At 35.6% G+C, this 23,872-nt stretch overlaps 1 protein-coding gene across 4 annotated transcripts in view; it reads left to right on the forward strand.

Annotated features, from left to right (window-relative positions):
• The window catches only part of BCAS3 (BCAS3 microtubule associated cell migration factor), a 595,828-nt gene that overhangs the window by 43,849 nt on the left and 528,107 nt on the right, over nucleotides 1–23,872 (forward strand). For all 4 annotated transcript variants that reach the window (XM_061176783.1, XM_061176782.1, XM_061176784.1 and 1 more), the window contains exon 6: nucleotides 8,697–8,778. In XM_061176783.1, the coding sequence (XP_061032766.1) occupies nucleotides 8,697–8,778 (82 nt within the window). The remainder of the gene's footprint in view (nucleotides 1–8,696; nucleotides 8,779–23,872) is intronic.

The following is a 23,872-nucleotide window of genomic DNA, read 5'->3' on the forward strand; positions in this document are numbered from 1 at the left end:
TTTAGGTGGTTTTTGTGGTTTGCATTTTTTTCTTGATGGCATACAGAGTAGGTTATGGAGATACTGACACTCTGACATTAACTGAATCATTTGTGGTTAGCTAGGCAAAAATAAAACAAAAAGCTTGTCCCCTCCTTCCTCCTACTTTTAGGAGCTTTCAAAAGAATTACTTTTTTACCATTAGGGATACTTTCCTCCGTGTGTGCTATCTTAAGTTTTTGATATTGTTGGAGCAGAACTGTAGCACATAAAATGACCACCTGGCAGTGACTTGTTCAAGAAAAAAACCCTGAGTTTAAAAACTGTTTTTGAATACAGTATTAATGGGAGATTCTGATGCCTCTTTGATCTGGTCATTTGGGGGGAATATTTTTCTCTGTTTCCTTATGTCTAAAATGAAAATATATCATCAGATTGGCTCACAGGGTGAGAGAGAGCTAGAGAGAGAGCTTGCTTTGTAGTTGTGATCATTACTCATGTAGCTATGTGCTGTCCTTCTGTTGCTTAGGAACCAAATACCTTAGTATAAGATGATACTTCCCTCTCCTTCCCCTATCTCTTGTTTTATGTTTTTAAATTTTTACCCTTTCTCTCTAACTAAAAAAAATACATACATACATATATATATGTATGTATTTACCTTTTCTCCTTATTTAAAAAAATTATTGTTGTTACTTTGTAAGTTAAAAAAACTGGCAGGAATTCCCTGGCAGTCCAGTGATTAGCACTCCGCAGGCTTCCACTGCAGGGGGCCCGGGTTCTATCCCTGGTTGGCACAGTGTGCCCAGAAAAAAAAAGAAAGAGAAAAGAACACCAGGGCTTTCCTGGTGGTGCAGTGGTTAAGAATCCGCGTGCCAATGCAGGGGACACGGGTTCAAGCCCTGGTCCGGGAAGATCCCACATGCCACGGAGCAACTAAGCCTGTGCGCCACAACTACTGAAGCCCACGCGCCTAGAGCCCGTGCTCCGCAACAAGGGAAGCCACTGCAATGAGAAGCCTGCGCACCGCAATGAAGAGTAGCCCCCGCTCGCCTCAACTAGAGAAAGCCCACACGCAGCAATGAGGACCCAACGCAGCCAAAAATAAGATAAATAAAATAAGTAAATTTATTTAAAAAAAACACCAAAAACTGTCATGAACCAATCTTCGTTTTAAAGAACTTCATCAGTTCAGTTGTGTTATATGTATGATTACTACATGTGAAACAATTAGCAAAGTGATAACTTATATACTTGTTTATTTAAATAGACCAAGTAAGGTCCTTTTGTTACTTTAGGAACTGAATTATTTAGTGTAAAATGTTATCGGCTCTTCATTCCTCCCATCTCTCTATATTTTTACCTTTTATCCCTATTTTGGGTGGGGTGGGTATCAAGGAAGGTTAAAATTTATTTGTGGAATTTTCACATTTTTCGTATATATGAAAATAAACACTAATATACTATTTTTAAAGCAGTTTTAGGTTTACATAAAAGTTGAGCAGAAAGTACAGAGAATTCCCATGTATCCCTCATCCCCCGCATTTTCCCCTATTAACATCTTGCATTAGTGATGCGCCATGTGGCTTACAAGATCTTAGTTTCTGGACCAGGGATCGAACCTGAGCCCATGGCAGTGAAAGTGCTGAGTCCTAACCACTGGACCACTGGTACATTTGTTAAAATTGGTGAACCAGTATTGACACATTATTAACTAAAGTCCATAGTTTACATTTTTCTCCTTAATGAAAAAGTTTTATTTGTTATTACTTTTTAACTTTAAAACTAATGAAGCACTGTTCTTATTAAGGACTTCATTTCAATTGTGTCTGTGTGGCTGGTACATGTGAGACAATTAGAAAAGATTGATAATTCTACATTTGTTTATTTAAATGGACAGTTTTTACATCACTCTTGGTAAGAAAACCTGTTGCAGGTAAAAACGTTACATTAACCCAGAAAGGTTGGATTGAGTGTGGGATATTTGCCGGCGAGAGTGGCGACTGCCTTGATCTTGAGCGGGAGTGTGAAGACCAGTGTGATAAAACCTGCTGCCCAGATGAGGTGCTGCTTGCCACTCTGATAGTAGTCCTTTTCTTGAGAGCTGAAAAGCTTAGGAAGTAATATACCAGTGGGTTCAAGAATGAGTTGTACCAAAATGTGTTTTATGATGTGGTGTTATGACAAATTTCCAGGTATTAAATGTTAACAACATGTTTTGAAAACAGGGAGGCAAAGGCAAATTAAGTACCATTAAGATTGAATAATGATGCCAACATAGACTTAGTCGTTTATTTATCAGTTCATTCATTTAACAAGCATCTTCTTGATTTAACTCTGTTTCATATTTTAAATACACAGTTTAACACCTTTGCTTTGTTAGATAGATATGTCATTACCCTTATTTTAAAGCCAAACTCAGATTTAGCAAATTTGTATAGTTTATAAACAGAAGTCCGGTTTATTTTCTACTGTAATAAACTGTTGGAATCGTTGATATTGCTGATGTGATATTTGTAACTGATGATCTGTCATACTGTACGCACTTGGTATTGTTGCCATAGGCCATGATTTCGGGAAAAGAATAAAACTTCCAGGGTCTTACCGGTGGGCTGCTTTTACTCTCTGATTTTCCAGGTGGAATCAGAGGCATTACTTGTTTGGAAAACTCAGGTGTGAAAGATATTTTTGACTGAAAGTCAGGATGTGCTTGAGATAAACACAAAGAATTCTTTTTCTGATGTCTTTTATGTCTGATGGCTTGGTCTTTTAATTTATATTTCCAGTCTAAAAATGCCCTACTGTATATAATGTAGCCATTTTGAAAAATAGGTAAATTAATACCTCTTTTTAAGTTTTTTATTTTAGAGATTAAAGCTTGCTGAAGTATTTATGAAGGAAAAAAAACTGCTAATCATTACCTTTTGTATTCGAACTGCTTGAGTTATAGGGGAAAGATATAGTAATTTTTGTATGTTTCCTCTCTTTAATAGGGACTGAATTTGCTTTGAATGTTTGTGTGAATTTTTACAAGTCAACATTTTTCCACTTCAAGGGCTATCATTTTGTTATAACCCAGTCATTGTACCTTATATGGGGGGAGAGATTGCTTATTACTGGATTTGGAATTAAGATATGAATTCAGTTAGGTATACAAAGCTCTAGTTTTTCCAGAGCTGCTGAAATGAGTTCTTGAATCTCATTCATAATGCTGGAAATCAAGGGTCCTTCAGGACAAAACTCTTACATCATGAGCCCTGATGGAGGGCCACTATAATAAAGCCTGTTTGTTTATTTAGTTTGAGGCAGCATTGCTTTTCCAAAGGAGACTGATTTATGCATTTTACTCACTGTGCATAATAGATCTAAATCCATAATTTCTTAGAATCAGGCAAATATATTGGGCAAGAGACTTTATCAGATTGCTCATGAGATAGTATAACTAAATTCCAATAATAATATGAAAGCGTGAAACCTCCTTTGAAGAAAATGCAAATTAAAATGACAGTGAGAATCCCACTGAACATCCACCAGAATGACACCAACTGTTGGATGTGGAGCAGGTAGAGAACTCTTTTACACTGGTATCTTGTTCAGTTACTGTTTTGTTAAAATCTACAAAATATGCACATATTCCTAATATAGAAGCAATTTCAGTAGTATATACCCAAAAGAAATACTTAAATATGGTCACTAAATGCCATGTGCAAGAATATTTATAGTAGTATTCCTTATGATGTTACCAGTTAAAAATTGGTAAAATCATGACACTCATACAACTGTAAAATGGACATGTGTCATAGATTTTATTTAACTTATTAATGAGGTGTTAGACAAGTTAATGCCGGTTCAAAGGAGAATCTGAAGAACAGATATAGGGAATTAGGAATGCTGAAATGACCCTGTTAAGAGATGCAAACCTAGCTAATAGCCTGTTGGGAAAGTGTACTGCTTGGAATCTTTTTTATGAGCGGAATTCAATTGTATCTCTACTAAACAAGATTTGCATTTCTGTGGGCAAGAGTCAATTGCCTTACTTTCAGTTTTCTACAACTTACTGTATTGTAAAATAGCCCAGTCAAGACAAAGGTGCAGATTCTTATAGAATCAAATAATCCCAAAGGATCCACTATAGAACTTTTGGTAATCCACTGGAAGAACACACAGTAATCTTTTTCCCATTTGAAAGTTTGTTGCAATTTTTCCTGACATCTTATGAGCCCAAAACTAGAAACAACCTAGAAGTCCAGCAACCAACAGTAGAATGGATAAATTGTGGTATTTTCATGCAATGGGAATCTATATAGCAACAGAAATAAAAAACTACAATCATATGCAACAATACAAATGAATTTCACAGGCATGTAATGTGTGAAAGAAGCCATTCACAAGAGAGTACATACTACGTGATTCCATTTAAATAAATTTGAAGAAGTAAAACTTATGTGTGAGAAGTGTTAGAAGTCAAGATAGTGGTTATGGTTATTCTTGCCTTGGGTTTGTGACTGCGAAGGGGTGTGGAGGGACCTTCTGAGTATCCGTAATGTTCTGTTTCTTGATGTCTCTGCTGGTAACAGAGGTGTATTAACATTGAAAATTCATTAAGCTGTAGGTATACCTAAGATTTATGTATTACTTCTAAGTCTGTTATCTTTCAGTAAAGTTTGCTAAAAAGAATCAATTATAGACCACAATTCTCCATTTGACCAGTGTCTAAAAGGGAAGTTGGGGGTGTAAATATGTACTATTGTCCTAATTCTGTGTCGTTGTAGAGCATTATTATTATTGTCCTTTGTGTTTGATTGAATTTTCTATTTTGTAGTCAGATGCCTTTGAAAAGTCATCAGGATTTCAGAAACAAGTTTGGTTCTGAGGGCTAGATGACCTTCATGTGCTTTCAGAATTCTCTAAAAGCACTTATAAAGTCCCCCTTCCCCCCCCCCCAGCTTTTATAGCCTTTTCTCTATGTGTATGATTGTCTCGGCTGTTATAATTTCCTTTTGCCTTAGGTTGAGCTGTGAGATTCTAAACTTGTACTCCCCACCACCCCTTTTTCGTTTGGTATGTAATTTGCATATTTTCACCATGTGAAAGCTATTTTCTATGGTTGGAAAAGATTTTTTTCCAACAGTGTGAACAAATCATTCTTTGTTCTCCTTATTGTGCCTCCAAACTGGTACGTCCGGTTTATGCTCCAAACAACAAAAGCCTGTCATCAGAAATTAAAATGCCAGTAAGAACAAAGGCAGAGACCCATGAGGAACTATTGGAGAGGTTTCCTCCCTGTTTGCTCCTCTCCCCAAGTTACTGCAGTTGCCAGGAAGTTGGAACATTGCTTGATACACGCCTTCCTTGTAGTTCTACCCTTGTATTTATTATTGTTGGTTTAAAAGTGAACTTAGAGCTCCTGGTAATTCTTCTCAGGATCAGTAAAATCCTCATCTCAGAGATTCTTTGCTCTTTTCAATGAGCTCTTTCTAAGAAACCTAAAAATCACTTTGAAAGCCTTAAAAAAACTTCATCAGTTTTGACACTCATTTATTTGAGAGCAAAATTACCGGTGAACATACTGTATAGAATGATTAGAGGCAATTGAAAACGGCAGCTAAAGCGGAGTCTGTAAGGACATATCCATTCTCTCTGTGTCCTACCTAAAATGTGCACGTCTTATCTATATACACGTTATTAGCACTGTCTCTGTTCTGAAATTGTATTCCAGTATAGAGTTTGCCTATATTATTGGGAGAGTTCTCTCCTCTGGGAAGTTTGACATTTGTGACTCACTTAGGATACTTTAGAATTATGCTTCTAACAATTTTGATTTTAACATATTCACAAATTTCTATTCATAGTAATAGTGCTTCCCCCCACCTCCCTTCCCTGATGTGATAATTAAAGATTCTAGGACCTTAACTTAGAGGTAATGAAGGATCGGTAATGAATGTGGAGATGCATTTTGTAATCACTCCTAATGTTTTTTTCTTACCTGTTGCTGTACATTTAAAGAGGGATTTAGAGTAGAAGCTTAGAATAGAATAGGGCATTTAGGTTTGTTTTAAAAGCTGTTATGCTCAAAAGCATGGTGTGTTCAGATTTCAGAATGTTTTTGTATATCAAAGTAAGCTCTTGGGTATTAAATCCAGTGATAACAAACGTTTATCATATTGTGAATATGCCAAGACAGGTTTGTTTTATTCTTTATTGTTTAGTATAATTTAGTATAGCAGCTCAGTTAAATTTGATTAGACTTTTTAACTTTAAGGCTTTATTTGATAGGACCAAAAGCTAAATGCTAGACTTGTGGCATATGGAAATAATAGTACAGAGCAGTGAATTTTGTGTTAGAATACTATGATTTGTTATAGGTATAAACCTTATTTGTGAGAGGTGGTTTTCATTACTCTGAATTATAATTTCAGTGCAATTTCTATAGTATTGTTTTATAATTTATTTTTCATTGCATTCTTAGTAGAAATAGTATGTATATTGAAGAATACTATTTATCCATTGCCCAACAAACAATCTCTTTTCAAAAAGTAAATGACTTGGCAGCTTTGGAGATAGCCAGTAATGCATCTATAATGTAGTTGGACTGTATTAGTGATTTACCTTTCGTTGAAAGTGTTCTTAAAATCAAAGAGGTGATGGTAATTTTTAGATTTCAGAGAATGTGTGATTACTGCATTGGGTGGGAGATTGAACAAAGTGACCCTTTAAGGATTTTTATAAACTGAAAATTCTGTTCTATAAGAATAAAATGTGGACTTAAGAGCTGCAGTATATAATGTCAATGGTATTTCATTTAGAAAATTAATGTTTACAGGGGAATTTGGAGAGAGGTAAATTTAAGAAATAAATTTAAGTTTGCTATACTGAGTTTGTAGCTTTTGTGTGTTTAATTGGTGATAGGTGGTGCTATTGTTGCATAGTTAGTGGGAAGAGCCTAGCATTCCTCATATCTTCTGCTTCCCAAGTGCTATAGAGGGATTTGCCATTGTGGCCAATAAATACATTTTAATAATTTTTATAAGCTAAATGAATATGATGGCTGTTTGGGCATTACCGTAATTTAACATTTATAAGAGACAAAAATATTGACAGTTTGCAGCTCTTAAATTCAGGTAGAAGAGAAGCTGAAGATCTAAAAAAGTAGTTAATCTAAAAGACAGCTCTGCAGATGTATTGTTTAATATTGGAAGATTGATAAGCCTTTTATAATGTATACAATGTTGATATTTTAAACTCCTTGTTTGGCAGGCCTATTTTAAAAAAAATACCATCAGCGTGTTTATGGAATGTTTATCATTTTTATATCTGTTGTAAGTTCTTAGGTATTTAGAACGAGTTATTTCTATATCTCTTGTAAGTTTTTGGGTATTTAGAACGAGTTTTATAATATTTGCCATTTTCCCTATCTGATATTACATATTCCATCAAACACTTGAGAATTAAGAAAATGTATTGGAAACTACAGTACTACTTATAGTAGTCTGCAAAGCCTTTCTTAACATTATGATTTAATATGTTCAATATTTCAATTAGCAAATTGTTCTTTTGAACCACTAATTCTGAAAAGCAATTGTTTTCGCACTTGACACAAATATTAGTCTACCTCTTTTACTTTGGGATTAATAGACTGCTGTACTGTTTATATCTGAGGAACAGATCTGATATGACTGAAAATGAACGGACATTCATGCGTGTTTGATCTATGTGTGTAATAAGAATAATGACATTTAAAAATGCGTACATATTTTTTTATGCATAGCATACTGAAATTTAAAGCATCTGGAGGTCCTTTAGCACCTTTATTGTCTCACCTTATAAATGCAAAGGAATATAGGCTTAGAGGAGGTAGGGGAAATGTGGAGATGTTGGTCAGACGGTACAAAGCTGCAGTTTTGTAAGACGTACAAGTCAGGGGACGTAATGTTCAGGCATGATGACTGCAGTTAATAATACTGTATTGAAGACTGGAAAAATAGATTTCAGATACTCTTATCACACACAGAAGGTAACTCTGAGGAGGTGACTCTGGTAATCATTTCACCGTATATATGTATATCAAAAATCTTCATGTTGTATACCTAAATGTATACAATATTTACTAAAATATATTTAGAAAAGAAAATAAGTAATAAAGGTTTATAGAGGTTAAATGATTTACTCAACGTAGTTAACAGCTCGAGTTGCAGAACCATAACTGGCACGTAGGTCATTTACCCTCCACCTCAGTGTTCTTTGCAACATGTTTTGCTCTTTTTCATTTATAACAATTTGCGAAAGTTACTACAACGTTTAAGTCCTGCTTTTCAGAATGCTAAGAATATTTATGTTTTTCTTACATGGAAAACTGAATACTAATAAAAAAAATCAGAGTTGCTTTGCTCTAAAATGGGAGGCAGTCATATAGGAACTGAGCAGACTTTAACAAACTGGTAGTTTATTAAAGATAAAAATTATAGGTTTTCAGAACAGACCTTTTATTTTCGTATTCATATTAAGTGCATGCTGTTATAATTTTCTAAAAATATTTATGATAATTTAAGGTATTAATATACTTAATGTGTATGGTCAGCCATAAATGGGTGTGTGAACGTACATATACTACATTTCAGACCAGAAATTGTGATAAAAATTTAGGAGATCTTGTGTTTGTATAATAATGTTCTGACCTGCGTTTTCATTTACTGAATTTTTTTTTCTGTCTTCTGCAGCTCAGTGGGGAAGCACAGGAGCTTTTTTCTGTTCGACATGGCCCAATTCGAGCAGCTAGAATCTTGCCTGCTCCACAGTTTGGTGAGTGTAGCCCTTAAGAAGAAACAAATCATTCAGAAAGAGGTTTCTCCTTTACTGGTCTTGGACATCAGACAGCAAGAATGATAACTAAAGTCTGTTTTCCTCCACGTGTCCATACTCCTTCCCCTCCTCCCCCCAAGATAAACTCTTAGTTCTGTCAGTTGAGATGGAAATAGGTAATCTTAACCAATTCAGTATGGCCATTCACTTTCTGCTGCGGTTTTGATTTATCTTCGTCCTCTTTGATCTCCATTTAGTTTCTGACTTTGCTGGCTCTTTCTTGAAGCCCTCTTCTCTCTTGGTTTTCATGGCGGTGCTCTTCCCAGATCCCTTCCTTGCTGACTGTGCCGCTTTTGTTCTGTTTCTGGTTCAGCTTACTTCTGTGGGTATTCCCCAAGTCTCTGTTGTCTTCAATGTCTTTGCTCCTCTCAGTTATACTTACTGCCTTGAAGAGCTTGGTTTTCACCATTATCTCGATTGTAGATGAGTCTGCTGTCTGTATTTACAGCTATGGCAGAAGTACAGTTTCGGGCTTTTGACCTTGGATCTCCGCTTTAATAATGAAAACTTCTTAATGTTGTATGTAAATATTATGTATTTTTAAAATTAAAAAACCAGATATATGGTTAAATTACATCTGTTATTTGGAAGCGTAAATAATTCCCAACTCTTTAATGATCTGAGCTTTCTAAGGGTTGTATTTTCTCTTTAATTTGCCTATGTTCACTCAGTAATGCTTTTGTATGTGCACTAAAAACAATCGTATTAATATCATTTGCATAATTAAAAAAGAGGATATTAAAATATTTTAATGCTATTATATTTTTAAAGTTTGTACAGAAGTTGGGAAATCTTCCTGTTAATACTTCCCTCTGCAGTTATTTCTGTAGATTGGTGAGAATGATGTTTATTAAAATGTACTACTATTTGCATAACTAATGTTAGGGATTAATTTAATTATTAAATCTACTTAATTGAAATGGTAAGGGTGGAGGTAATAAGGCAACAATATCCTGCTGTCACGTGGAGATTTTTCCTTGTTATTGAACTGTATGGCATCTACAGTTATCAGCTTCATCTCTGCTTTACACTCTCTTTCTGTTTTCTGTTGCATTTGTGTTTTGGTGAAATTTTTGACAAAGAAGATTGTTTTGGAATAACCAGCCTCACTGGATGGTTGGAATCAAGAAGAACTTTATTGCTAAAGGACTCTGCCATGTCTTTGTTTCTTTTGTATGTAATTCACAGAGGCAGATATTTCTCCTTTCATTTCAGTTATGAAGTTCTTTTCTTTATGTCAATTATGTATTTTTTAAAAATTTATTTTATTTATTTATTTATTTTTGGCTGTGTTGGGTCTTTGTTGCTGCGAGAGGGCTTTCTCTAGTAGCGGGCGGGGGCTACTCTTCGTTGAGGTGCGTGGGCTGCTCATTGCGGGGGCTTCTGTTGTTGCGGAGCACGGGCTCTAGGCACGCGGGCTTCCGTAGTTGTGGATCGTGGGCTCTAGAGCTCAGGCTCAGGAGCTGTGGCGCACGGACTTAGTTGCTCCGCGACATCTGGGATCTTCCTGGACCAGGGCTTGAACCCGTGTCCCCTGCATTGGCAGGCGGATTCTTAACCACTGCTCCACCAGGGAAACCCTATTTATTTTTTATATTTTAATTTTTTTTGGCCGCACTGCATGGCTTGTGGGATCTTAGTTCCCCGACCAGAGATGGGACCTTGGCCCCATGCGGTGGAAGCACGGAGTCCTACCCACTGGACTGCCAAGGAATTCCCCTCTTTATGCCAATTATTAATGTTCAGCTTTTCTCAAATTTTTTACTTTGGGCAGAACTATATGAGAGAGTATAAAGCTTTAAAAGCTAATATTGCTAGTAGAATTTGAGTTTGTTTAATTTACTTTGTCTAATTAAAAGAAAGATTTCTCTATCCACTATAATATACATTTATTTATTTATTTATTTAATTTAAAAAATTTTTGGCTGCATTGGGTCTTCGTTGCTGCACGTGGGCTTTCTCTAGTTGCGGCGAGCGGGTGCTACTCTTCATCGTGGTGGCTTCTTTTGTTGCGGAGCACGGGCTCTAGGTGTGTGGGCTTCAGTAGTTGCAGCACGCGGGCTCCAGTACTTGTGGCACACGGGCTCTGTAGCTGTGGCTTGTGGGCTCTAGAGCGCGGACTCAGTAGTTGTGGCGCACGGGCTTAGTTGCTCTGAGGCATGTGGGATCTTCCCGGACCAGGGATCAAACCCATGTCCCCTGCGTTGGCAGGCATATACTTAACCACTGCGCCACCAGGGAAATCCAACTATAATATACTTTTACATGCACTATAAGATACTTTAAATACACTTTTTTTTAGATTTAAGATGTAATTTCACAAAACTAAATGTTGTATGACTTGCAGAAATTACGTGTTACTTTTATTGTATTTAATTTTTTAGATTTGTTTTCATCAAACATGCAACTGATCAGATAAAATTTGTAACGGAAAATAGAATACGCCTTTCCTCTCTTCTGCCCATTTTGCTTTTGCACTCACTTTGGTGGAATAAGTCCTTTGGTAGCTTCCTGAAAAGGGATGTGTGGTAGATCTTGTTTGTCTGTTTGTATGTCTTTATTTTTCTTTAATTCTTGATTGTTAATTTGTCTGGGTAAGAAATACTTGTTTGTAAGTAATGTTACTTCAGAAATTTGAAGGTATTGATCTAGTGTTATGGTTGAAGAATCTTAAGCCATTTTGATACCTTTTTCTTTGTATATGGCTTGTTTTTTTCTCAGGAGCTAATAGAATGTTGGCTTTGTTCCCAGTGTTCCAAAACTTTGCAGTGTTGTTTCTTGGTTCATATGTTATTCTGGGCCTCTTCGATGTAGAAATGCAAGTAGTATAGTTATGAGAAAATTCTTTTTCTTTTTTTTAAATATCTTTATTGGAGTATAATTGCTTTACAATGTTGTGTTAGTTTCTGCTGTACAACAAAGTGAATCAGCTATATGTATACATAGATCCCCATATGCCCTCCCTCTTAAGCCTCCCTCCCACCCTCCCTGTCCCACCCCTCTAGGTTGTCACAAAGCATCGAGCGAGAAAATTCTTTAAACTACTTTTTTGATGGTTTCTTCTCTTAAATTTTCCATGTTCTCTCTTTCTGGTACTTATATTATTTGGCTGTTATAGCCCCTAGAATGATTAATTAAAAAATAATTTCATCCCTGTTCTTTTTGGGAGATTGTCTCAATATGGATTACTAACTCTTCTTGAATAATTCTTTTCTGGGATGTCCCTAGTGGTCCAGTGGTTAAAACTCTGTGCTTTCAATGCAGGGGGTGCGGGTTCAATCCCTGGTCGGGGAACTAAGATCCCACATGCCTTGTGGTGTGCCCCACCCCCCCACAAAATGATTCTTTTCTGCTGTCTTTTTTTCTTAACCTCTCCTCATGCCCAACACCTCCCTCCCTCCCTCCCTTCCTCCCTCTTTCCCTCCCTCCCTGTTTTTCTTTCTTGGTGTAATTTACATGTAAATATTACCAAATAGAATCCAGTGATCCATAAAAAATTTATACATCAGGACCAAGTAAAAGATATTCCAGGAATACAAGGTCAGTTAACATTTTGAAAATAAATCAGTGTAATTCACCATATTAGTAGAATGAAGAAGAAAACACAGTTGATCACCTCAATAGAAGTGGAAAAAAACTTTGGCAAAATTTAATAGCCATTTGGGATTAAAAAAAAGCTTTTAGCAAATTAGGAGTAGAAAGAAACATCCTCAGTATGCTAAAGATAATCTATAAAAAAATCTATAGCCAACATTATAATCAATAATGATATATTAAATATTATACTTTCTTACTGAGTTTGGGATGGATCCTATCACTACTTCTATTCACCATTGAATTCAAGTCCTAGCCATTACAATAAGGCAAGAAAAATGAATAAGAGATGTAAATATCAGAAGGAAAGGTGTAAAATCATCTTATTCATAGATAATTTGATTGTATATGTAGAAAATACAAAACAATCTACAAACCATTAGAATTAAGAAGTGCTTTTTAAAAAAAATTAATTATTTAATTAATTTATTTTTGGCTGTGTTGGGTCTTCGTTGCTGTGTGCGGCCTTTCTCTAGTTGCGGCGAGCGGGGGCTACTCTTTGTTGTGGTGTGCGGGCTTCTCATTGCAGTGGCTTCTCTTGTTGTGGAGCACAGGCTCTAGGCATGCGGGCTTCAGTAGTTGTGGCTTGTGGGCTCTAGAGTGCAGGCTGAGTAGTTGTGGCTCACAGGCTTAGTTGCTCCGCAGCATGTGGGATCTTCCTGGACCAGGGCTTGAACCTGTGTCCCCTGCATTGGCAGGCGGATTCTTAACCACTGCCCCACCAGGGAAGCCCCAATTAATAAGTCATTAATAAGAGCTGTTGCAAAAATCCTCAGGAAAATACTAGCAAACAGAATCCAATAGCACATTAAAAGGATCATGCACCATGATCAAGTGGGATTTATCCCAGGAATGCAAGGATTCTTCAGTATACGCAGATCAATCAATGTGATACACCATACTAACAAATTGGAGGATAAAAACCATATGATAATCTCAGTAGATGCAGAAAAAGCTTTTGACAAAATTCAACATCCATTTATGATAAGAACTCTCTAGAAAGTAGGCATAGAGGGAACCTACCTCAACATAATAAAGGCCATATATGACAAACACACAGCCAACATTGTTCTCAAGGGTGAAAAACTGAAACCATTTCCTCTAAGATCAGGAACAAGACAAGGTTGCGCATTCTCACCACTGTCATTCAACATAGTTTTGGAAGTGTTAGCCACAGCAATCAGAGAAGAAAAAGAAATAAAAGGAATCCAAATCGGAAAAGAAGAAGTAAAACTGTCACTGTTTGCAGATGACATGATACTATACATAGAGAATCCTAAAGATGCTGCCAGAACACTACTAGAGCTAATCAATGAATTTGGTAGAGTAGCAGGATACAAAATTAATGCACAGAAATCTCTTACATTCCTATACACTAATGATGAAAAATCTGAACGGGAAATTAAGGAAACACTCCCATTTACCACTGCAACAAAAAGAATAAAATACCTAGGAATAAACCTACCTAAGGAGACAAAAAGATCTGTATGCAGAAAAGTATAAGACACTGATGAAAGAAATTAAAGATGATACAAACGGATGGAGAGATACACCATGTTCTTGGATTGGAAGAATCAACATTGTGAAAATGACTATACCACCCAAAGCAATATACAGATTCAGTGCAATCCCTATCAAACTACCACTGGCATTTTTCACAGAACTAGAACAAAAAATTGCACAATTTGTATGGAAACACAAAAGACCCTGAATAGCCAAAGCAATCTTGAGAAAGAAAAATGGAGCTGGAGGAATCAGGCTCCCGGACTTCAGACTGTACTACAAAGCTACAGTAATCAAGACAGTATGGTACTGGCACAAAAACAGAAATATAGATCAGTGGAACAGGATAGAAAGCCCAGAGATAAACCCAAGCACATATGGTCACCTTATCTTTGATAAAGGAGGCAAAACTATACAGTGGAGAAAAGACAGCCTCTTCAATAAGTGGTGCTAGGAAAACTGGACAGCGACATGTAAAAGAATGAAATTAGAACACTCCCTAACACCATACATAAAAATAAACTAAAAATGGATTAAAGACCTAAATGTAAGGCCAGACACTATCAAACTCTTAGAGGAAAACAGGCAGAACACCCTATGACATAAATCACAGCAAGATCCTTTTTGACCCACCTCTTAGAGAAATGGAAATAAAAACAAAAATAAACAAATGAGACCTAATGAAACCTAGAAGCTTTTGCACAGCAAAGGAAACCACAAACAAGACGAAAAGACAACCCTCAGAATGAGAGAAAATATTTGCCAATGAAGCAACTGACAAAGGATTAATCTCCAAAATTTACGAGTAGCTCATGCAGCTCAATATCAAAAAAACAAACAATCCAATCCAAAAATAGGCAGAAGACCTAAATAGACATTTCTCCAAAGAAGGTAAACCGATTGCCAACAAACACATGAAAAGATGCTCAACATCACTAATGATTAGAGAAATGCACATCTACATTTGCAAACTACAATGAGGTATCACCTCACACCAGTCAGAATGGCCATCATCAAAAAATTTACAAACAATAAATGCTGGAGAGAGTGTGGAGAAAAGGGTAACCTCTTGCACTGTTGGTGGGAATGTAAATTGGTACAGCCACTATGGAGAACAGTATGGAGGTTCCTTAAAAAACTAAAAATAGAACTACCATATGACCCAGCAATCCCACTACTGGGCATATACCCTGAGAAAACCGTAATTCAAAAAGAGTCATGCACCACAATGTTCCTAGCAGCACTATTTACAATAGCCAGGACATGGAAGCAACCTAAGTGTCCATCAACAGATGAATGGATAAAGAAGATGTGGCACATATATACAATGGAATATTACTCCGCCATAAAAAGAAACGAAATTGAGTTATTTGTAGTGAGGTGGATGGACCTAGAGTCTGTCATGTCATACAGAGCATAGTAAGTCAGAAAGAGAAAAACAAATACCGTATGCTAACACATATATATGGAATCTAGAAAAAAAAAAAAAAGGTTCTGATGAACCTAGGGTCAGGACAGGAATAAAGACACAGACGTAGAGAATGGACTTGAGGACATGGGGAGGGAGAAGGGTAAGCTGGGACAAAGTGAGAGAGTGGCATGGACATATATACACTACCAAATGTAAAATAGATAGCTAGTGAGAAGCAGCTGCATCGCACAGGCAGATCAGCTTGGTGCTTTGTGACCACCTAGAGGGATGGGATAGGGAGGGTGGGAGGGAGACGCAAGAGGGTGGGGGTATAGGGATATACGTATGCATCTAGCTGGTTCACTTTGTTATACAGCAGAAACTAACACACCACTGTGAAGCAATTATACTCCAATAAAGATGTTAAAAAAAAAATAGAGCTGTTGCATACCAGATTCATTAGATCTTTGGTGAACTGATTCCCTTACAGTGTATTTTTCCAACATTATTTTCAGCCGTCACCAGTATCCCCTCTCTAAGCCTTCCTCTCCCCAACAACACTCACTCCTTTGTGATAGTTTTATTGAACTTTCGTTTCCTCAAATGATCCATCTTCTTTCTTTCAGACCTTTTCATTTGCTATTTCCTCTTCTAGAATACTCATGTCCTAACCCTTCTTTCTTGTTATCCGATGTCAGTAGTATGTGCTCCCATGGGATTTACTGGTTTTTTATTTTAGTTGCTCAGTTGCCTCTTAATTGCTAGGTTTGTAGGCTGTTTTCATATCTTCAGTACCTCACAGAGTACTTGATACAAGGTGTTAATAAATATTTGAATGTTGCTGCATGGTATAATGTTTTGAAGGTTATGATCTAGAAGAAAAAGCAAGTTCCCTTTCTGTAGGTGATTCTGTGCAAAGTCTGTGTCTTAACTAAAAGCGGAAAAACTGAAGGATTTGGATGTTCTTTTACACTGTAGAAGGTCATTATTATATTTAATGGGCATTTACTCCTAACGACACAGTTTGTACTTCCCTATATTTTCATGGTCACTAACAATAATTGATTACGTTTTTAATGAACCTACACTTGCTTTAGAATTTTTTTCAGTGCAGTCTTCCAGGAAGCTATGACCAATCGATTGGTATTCTCATGTCAGATAAAAGCTGTTATTTGTTATCTTTCAAATCTGTCTTTTTAGAACTTAATTCCAAGTAAATTCTTCTTACCTGTTACTCTCAGGAGCCATAGTGGTTTTTAGTAACTCAGTACCTCACTTGTGAAATAGAATATAGCAATATGTGTGATTTAATATATAAGTTAAATTTAATATAAGTTAAAAATTTTATATGACTGTAGATTTTGTGCTAATAATGCTTATTTCCAAGGAATGGGATCAGAGGACACATACATTTGAATATGTTTTAAATTTCTTAATATAAAGACCATACAATTAATTCTAACCAGTTAAAGTATTCATTATAAAAATTCAAGGAATACTGAAATGTAGAAAGTGAAAATTCACATGATTCTGTTATTAGAGATAAACCCAGGTTACCTCTTTACTTTCCTTCTTTTCTCTCTTTACTTAGATACTGAACATGTATTGACAGCTTAGAGTATGCATTTCCTGTTTTTTTCCCCCTAAACTATTCATACATGCATGAAAGTAACTTGTAGTAGTATGTCCAGGACCTGATTCAAGTTCTTTACATGTATTATATGTATTTGCTATTGATGTGTATATGTAGGTTTTTTCATAACGGTTTATATTATGAATGTCTTTCCATTTCAAAACTTCTTTCAACATTGCTAAAAATTATGTCATTCCATTGTATAAACATTTATATTAGTTTTAACCTTTTCCCTATAACAGGTTATGTTGTTATATGCTTCTGTATATGTACATTTAAAAAATACACAAGGAATTATAAATATTTTCAGGATAATTCCTAGAAGAGGAATTACTGGGTAAAAGAATGTATACATGTAAAATGTTGATACATGTTGTAAAATTGCTTCTCAGAGAGAGTATGTTGTCATTTATACATGAGAATTCCTTTTTTCCCCCAATTCTGTCCTCTACTGGCTATTATGAATCTTTTCAGTCTTGGCCTATGTGATGGAGGAAAATCCTATTCTTGCAATTTTTCTGTCTTTGAGTGCTAGGGAGATTGGAAAAATCTTCATATTTTTACTGTTTAGTCTCATAATACCATGCTTGTTTGTACTCTTTGCTCTTCTCTTATTGATTTCAGCTCTCTACTAGATTATTATTAGTGAAATATTATCATGGATATGTGTCCTGTAGACTTCCTGTGTAGTTTGCAACCTATCTTGTTATTTGGTGAAATCTATCAGTTTTTTATGTTATATGTATTTAGTTTCACAAAAAGAAAAACTTTGTATATTTTACCATGTCTTATTTCAAATCATGACTCTCTTTGAATGTTGTATTTTTTGTCTTTTTGTAATTTGTTTTCTTTTTCTATTATATCTTCTTGATTGTTTCTTGCCAACCTCTGATTTTCATAGCTTTTGGGGGAAATTTCTCCTTTATTATGCTCTTTCCCTTACTATAATATGTTCCTTTGGAATCACAGAAACAGTGATTTATTAATCATTGCATTCTCTGCAGTGCCTTGCATAATATGTGGAATATATATGGGTGGTGCCCCGAAATGAATTTATCCAGTGTTTTATAAAAGAGAAACTAGAACTCCACTTTTGTATAAAGTTTTTTTTTCTTTTTTTTTTTAGTCATCTATCAGTGACCAAATGGAGAGCGCCACTTTTGACTCTGAGTTTATAACTCTATTAGGAATTATCTTAGCCTTGTGCTTATGCTGTTTGCTTATTGATTATGGAGTAGACGATCATTTTGGCCTCTCACCTGAACCAGATTTCTTAGAAATGCAGATTGAACCTTACTCGTTATCCTTAGGAGTCCAATATACTGAGTATCTGAACTTGCTTGTTTTAGAGCAAATTCTTATAAACTAGCGCCTTTACTCTGGGAATAGACGGACTCTGGAGATACAGTTTCCTCAAGTGCCTGTGAACCGAAATCCTAATACTCATCCAAAACACTGGGTAGCCAACTTGGCTTATTCCTTCTAGATTATTTTGCTATTACATACTACTGGAAAGGTACTATTGTTTTTTGTTCTGCTGTGCACGGAATTCACAGTTTCACATCTTAAAATATTAAAAGGTTTTAAAATAACCCCAAGATCCAACCCATTTTTCCCTTACTGGAGCGTAAATGCCATGTATTTTCTGAAGCTTGTAATACTGTAAACAGCCCACCCATGCAGTCAATAATACTAATTGTTGCTGCCTTTTTATGATATGAATGGCTTAAGTTATTTTCTAGAAGCAAATATGAGTAGAACACCTTTAGAATTGTTAAACTTTTTCTCATTTTCTTTTTTTGGGGGGGTATATTTTCATATAGGGTGCACTTTCTGTGTGTTGAATTTTCATTACTTTTCTCAATGTACAAGTTACCTGTTTCATCCTCTTCAAACAAGTTAAATATGGCTTTTGTCACATTCAAGGAAGAGCTCTTTGATTTGTTCAGTCATATCAATTCAGAAATTCTGCTTAACTTTTCCAGAACGGTTTGCCATAATTTCTTTTTACTGTAAAAATTTAATAACTATGGTTAAACAAGTAAATCTTTACACACACTCACAGTCTGTTCATCCAAAACACTAGCAACCTTCCAAAAGTAGGCCAACTGACATTTGCTTACAGTCATCACCAGTATTTTGCAAAGAGGAAACAGGCTTATCGACATTTTAAATGGCCAAACTATGAGATTTAGGGCTTCCCTAATGTTTTCTGCTCTAATTACTTCTCAGTTTGCTTTGTGTATGTTTTTCATAACACCTAGTCCTTATCAGTGGAGCCTTTATCACTTGGGATCATTTAGATTTTTACAAAATTTTGCTAAGCCCATTATTCAGATAAATTATAACTTGGGAACATTTGTTCTGTTCACTATCAATTTCTTTAATACTTTTGGTCAGAGAACAGTGTTTCTAATAGAGAATGTTTGCTTTAGAAGTGCTCCTTTTTTAGTAAAAAATTTTTTTTTAGTTTTTGGAGATGTCATGGTATTAGAGAAATTGATTTAAGAGTATTCTCAGTTTATACCTAAATATTTGATCCCTGTAGTTAGGGACTTTTCATATGAGGGCTATCGTGAATGGGAAGTATACTGAACAGAAAAGAGAGGAAGTAAATTGATAAATCAAGTGTATAATATTGCTTAGTATTTTTCAGATGAAATTCTAGGTTGATAATAAACATTATCACCACTTTGCTGCTATTCTGCAAGGTGAATGCCATGACACATAGCTGATAAGTGATCCAGCTGGAAATTGAACTTTTTAAAGCTCGCTCCTTAATCATTTAGGCCTCACTGTCTCCCATTATATGATTTTTCCATTATTACAGGGAAGCACTTTTACCAAATCCAGGTGTTTCTAGGCTGTGTCTCTGACAGCAGGAATCAAACAGTTGTGTATCAGTTGAAATGTGTAAAAAGTAGCTCTGTTTCTCTGTGTTTTCATCCACTTTTGAAGGCCTGAAGTATCTTCAGTTGTGTCTTTATTATATTTGGAGCCCTTGGTTGTTTAGTCTAGTGGTGAAGAGCATTGAAAATAGTCAATATCGGGACCAATATATAGGAAAGCTATTATCCTACATTAGTGTATTTAAAATTTTAAGCTGTTGGGATAAAGTATGTCACAGAGACAGCTGTAATCTATTTAAGTTACATTCACCCTAAATTAAATCAGCCCTTTAAAAGAAACGTTGGTTCCCTTTACAGGACTTGGTATAAACTATTAAAAGTACATCAAAAGGATTAGTGACGGATATCTCGAATCAGATAAAAACAAAGGTGTAACATGAAGCAACTAAATTACATGTGAGCTTAATGATTCTGACCCAAATAAACAGACTTGTAATGGAGATGCTGATTATTATCAGTACAGCTTAAATGCTTTTTTACTTTAGAACTGTAAAGAAGATTGTAGGTGTCTTAGTGAATTGGACAAATTATGGTCTTGGAAATCTGTGTTTATTTATCACAACACATTCCTAGGTGTGAAAATGAAAACTCATAATTTTCTAAATAATAGTTATTTTAAAGTAAGTCTTTTAGGGACTTCCCTGGTGGTCCAGTGGCTAAGACTCCACGCTCCCAATGCAGGGGGCCTGGGTTCCATCCTTGGTCAAGGAACTAGATCCCACATGCTGCAACTAAGAGTTTGTATGCCGCAGCTAAACATCCTGCGTGCTGCAATTAAAACCCGACACAGCTAAATAAATAATATATATGAAAGCTTTTTTTTTTTTTTAACATCTTTATTGGAGTATAATTGCTTTACAATGGTGTGTTAGTTTCTGCTTTATAACAAAGTGAATCAGTTATACATATACATATGTTCCCATATCTCTTCCCTCTTGCGTCTCCCTCCCTCCCACCCTCCCTATCCCACCCCTCTAGGTGGTCACAAAGCCCCGAGCTGATCTCCCTGTGCTATGCGGCTGCTTCCCACTAGCTATCTATTTTACGTTTGGTAGTGTATATATGTCCATGCCACTCTCTCACTTTGTCACAGCTTACCCTTCCCCCTTCCCATATCCTCAAGTCCATTCTCTCCTAGGTCTGTGTCTTTATTCCCGTCTTGCCCCTAGGTTCTTCATGACCTTTTTTTTTTTTCTTCTTAGATTCCATATATATGTGTTAGCATACGGTATTCGTTTTTCTCTTTCTGACTTACTTCACTCTGTATGACAGACTCTAGGTCCATCCACCTCACTACAAATCACTCAATTTCGTTTCTTTTTATGGCTAATATTCCATTGTATATATGTGCCACATCTTCTTTATCCATTCATCCGATGATGGACACTTAGGTTGCTTCCATGTCCTGGCTATTGTAAATAGAGCTGCAATGAACATTTTGGTACAAGACTCTTTTTGAATTATGGTCTTCTCAGGGTATATGCCCAGTAGTGGGATTGCTGGGTCATATGGTAGTTCTATTTTTAGTTTTTTAAGGAACCTCCATACTGTTCTCCATAGTGGCTGTATCAATTTACATTCCCACCAACAGTGCAAGAGGGTTCCCTTTTCTCCACACCCTCTCCAGCATTTATTGTTTGTAGATTTTTTGATGATGGCCATTCTGACCAGTGTGAGATGATATCTCATTGTAGTTTTGATTTGCATTTCTCTAATGATTAATGATGTTGAGCATTCTTTCATGTGTTTGTTGGCAATCTGTATATCTTCTTTGGAGAAATGTCTATTTAGGTCTTCTGCCCATTTTTGGATTGGGTTGTTAGTTTTTTTGATATTGAGCTGCATGAGCTGCTTGTAAATTTTGGAGATTAATCCTTTGTCAGTTGCTTCATTGGCAAATATTTTCTCCCATTCTGAGGCTTGTCTTTTTGTCTTATTTATGGTTTCCTTTGCTGTGGAAAAGCTTTTAAGTTTCATTAGCTCCCATTTGTTTTGTTTTTTTTTGTTTTTATTTCCATTTCTCTAGGAGGTGGGTCAAAAAGGATCTTGCTGTGATTTATGTCATAGAGTGTTCTGCCTATGTTTTCCTCTTAAGAGTTTGATAGTGTCTGGCCTTACATTTAGGTCTTCAATCCATTTTGAGTTTATTTTTGTGTATGGTGTTAGGGAGTGTTCTAATTTCATACTTTTACCTGTAGCTGTCCAGTTTTCCCAGCACCACTTATTGAAGAGGCTGTCTTTTCTCCACTGTATATTCTTGCCTCCTTTATCAAAGATAAGGTGACCATATGTGCGTGGGTTTATCTCTGGGCTTTCTATCCTGTTCCATTGATCTATATTTCTGTTTTTGTGCCAGTACCATACTGTCTTGATTACTGTAGCTTTGTAGTATAGTCTGAAGTCAGGGAGCCTGATTTCTCCAGGTCCGTATGAAAGTCTTTTAAAGGATTTGTCTTTATTAGAAATAATTTACCTGCAATGAAACATCAATTATAAGTATAAAATTTGATGAGGTTTGCCAGATGGAGACCGTTACGTAACTACTACCACAATCAAAACACAAAGCCATTTATCACTGTAAGAAGTCCCCTTTTCTACTTCACATCCAGTAAAATGGCTATATCCAAAGGAGAGATAATAACAAATGTTGGTGAGATGTGGACTAATTGGAACTTTCATACATAACTTATGAAATTGTAAGATAGTACAGCCACTGGAACGTAGCTTGATAATTCGTTAAAATGTTAAATACAGAGTTACCATATGACCCAGCAATTCCACTCTTACATGTATAGCCAATAAAAATGAAAACAAACACCTATACAAAAACTTGTACATGAATATTTATAGCAGCATTATTCATATTAGCCCAAAAGTAGAAACAATCCAGATGTCTGTTAACTGATAAAGAGAATGTGGTATAACCGTACAATGGAATATTACTTGACCATATAGAATTGAAGTTCTGATAAATGCTATAACATGATGAACCTTGAAAACATTATGCTAATTAAAAAAACTCAGCTATATAAAAGGCCACAAATTATTGATTTCATTTTATATGAAATATCCAGAATAGGCAAATTCATAGAGAAAGAAAGCAGATTAGTTGTTGCCTGGGGTTGGGAGATTGAGAGGTTGGGGAATGACTGGTAATGTATAAAAGTTTTTTATTTTTTTGGCTAATAAAAATGTTCTAAAATTAATTATGGTAATAGCTGCACAACTCTGTAAATATGCTAGGAACCATTGAACTGTACATATTGTAATCTGCTTAATATAAAAGTCCCCTTGTATCCTTGTAACTGCCCCCAACCTGGGGCCCCAAAACCACTAATATGATTTATGTCTCTATTGTTTCTGCCTTTTTGGAATTTGAAAAAAATGGGATATATAACATTTATATGTGGTTGGTTTCTTTCATTTCACATAATGCTTTTGAGAATCATAGCTGTTGTTGTGTGTTTCAGTTTAGTTGTTCATTCCTTTTTAAAATTTCTGAGTAGTATTCCATTGTCTGGATATACTCTAACTTGTTTTTCCTTTCATCAGTGAATGGTTATTTGGATTATTTCCAGTTTTGTCTCTTATGCATAAAGCTCCTCTGAATAGTTGCTTGTGTATATATGTTTTCATGTCTCTTGGGTCAGTATTTAGGAGTGAGATTACTGGGTCCTATAGTAAGTTAGGTTTAATTTTATAAGAAAATGCCAAATTACAATTCTAAAGTGGCTATTCTGATTTGCATTCCCACCAGCAATGTTCCATTTTCCCTAATGATAAATGATATCGATCATGTTTTCTTCTGCTTATTTACCATTTTATTATTTTTTTTATAAAATTGCTCTTAAAATCTATTGCCCATTTTAATGTTTTTTTTTTTATTATTACTGAGTTGTAAGAGTTCTATATATATTTTAAGTATATATTTTAGGTAGAAGGTCTATATATATTTTAGATAAATGTAAAATATGTACAAAGATG

The sequence above is a fragment of the Eubalaena glacialis genome, chromosome 19 (assembly GCF_028564815.1).
Source record: "Eubalaena glacialis isolate mEubGla1 chromosome 19, mEubGla1.1.hap2.+ XY, whole genome shotgun sequence".
In the NCBI taxonomy this organism is placed as follows: Eukaryota; Metazoa; Chordata; class Mammalia; order Artiodactyla; family Balaenidae; genus Eubalaena; species Eubalaena glacialis.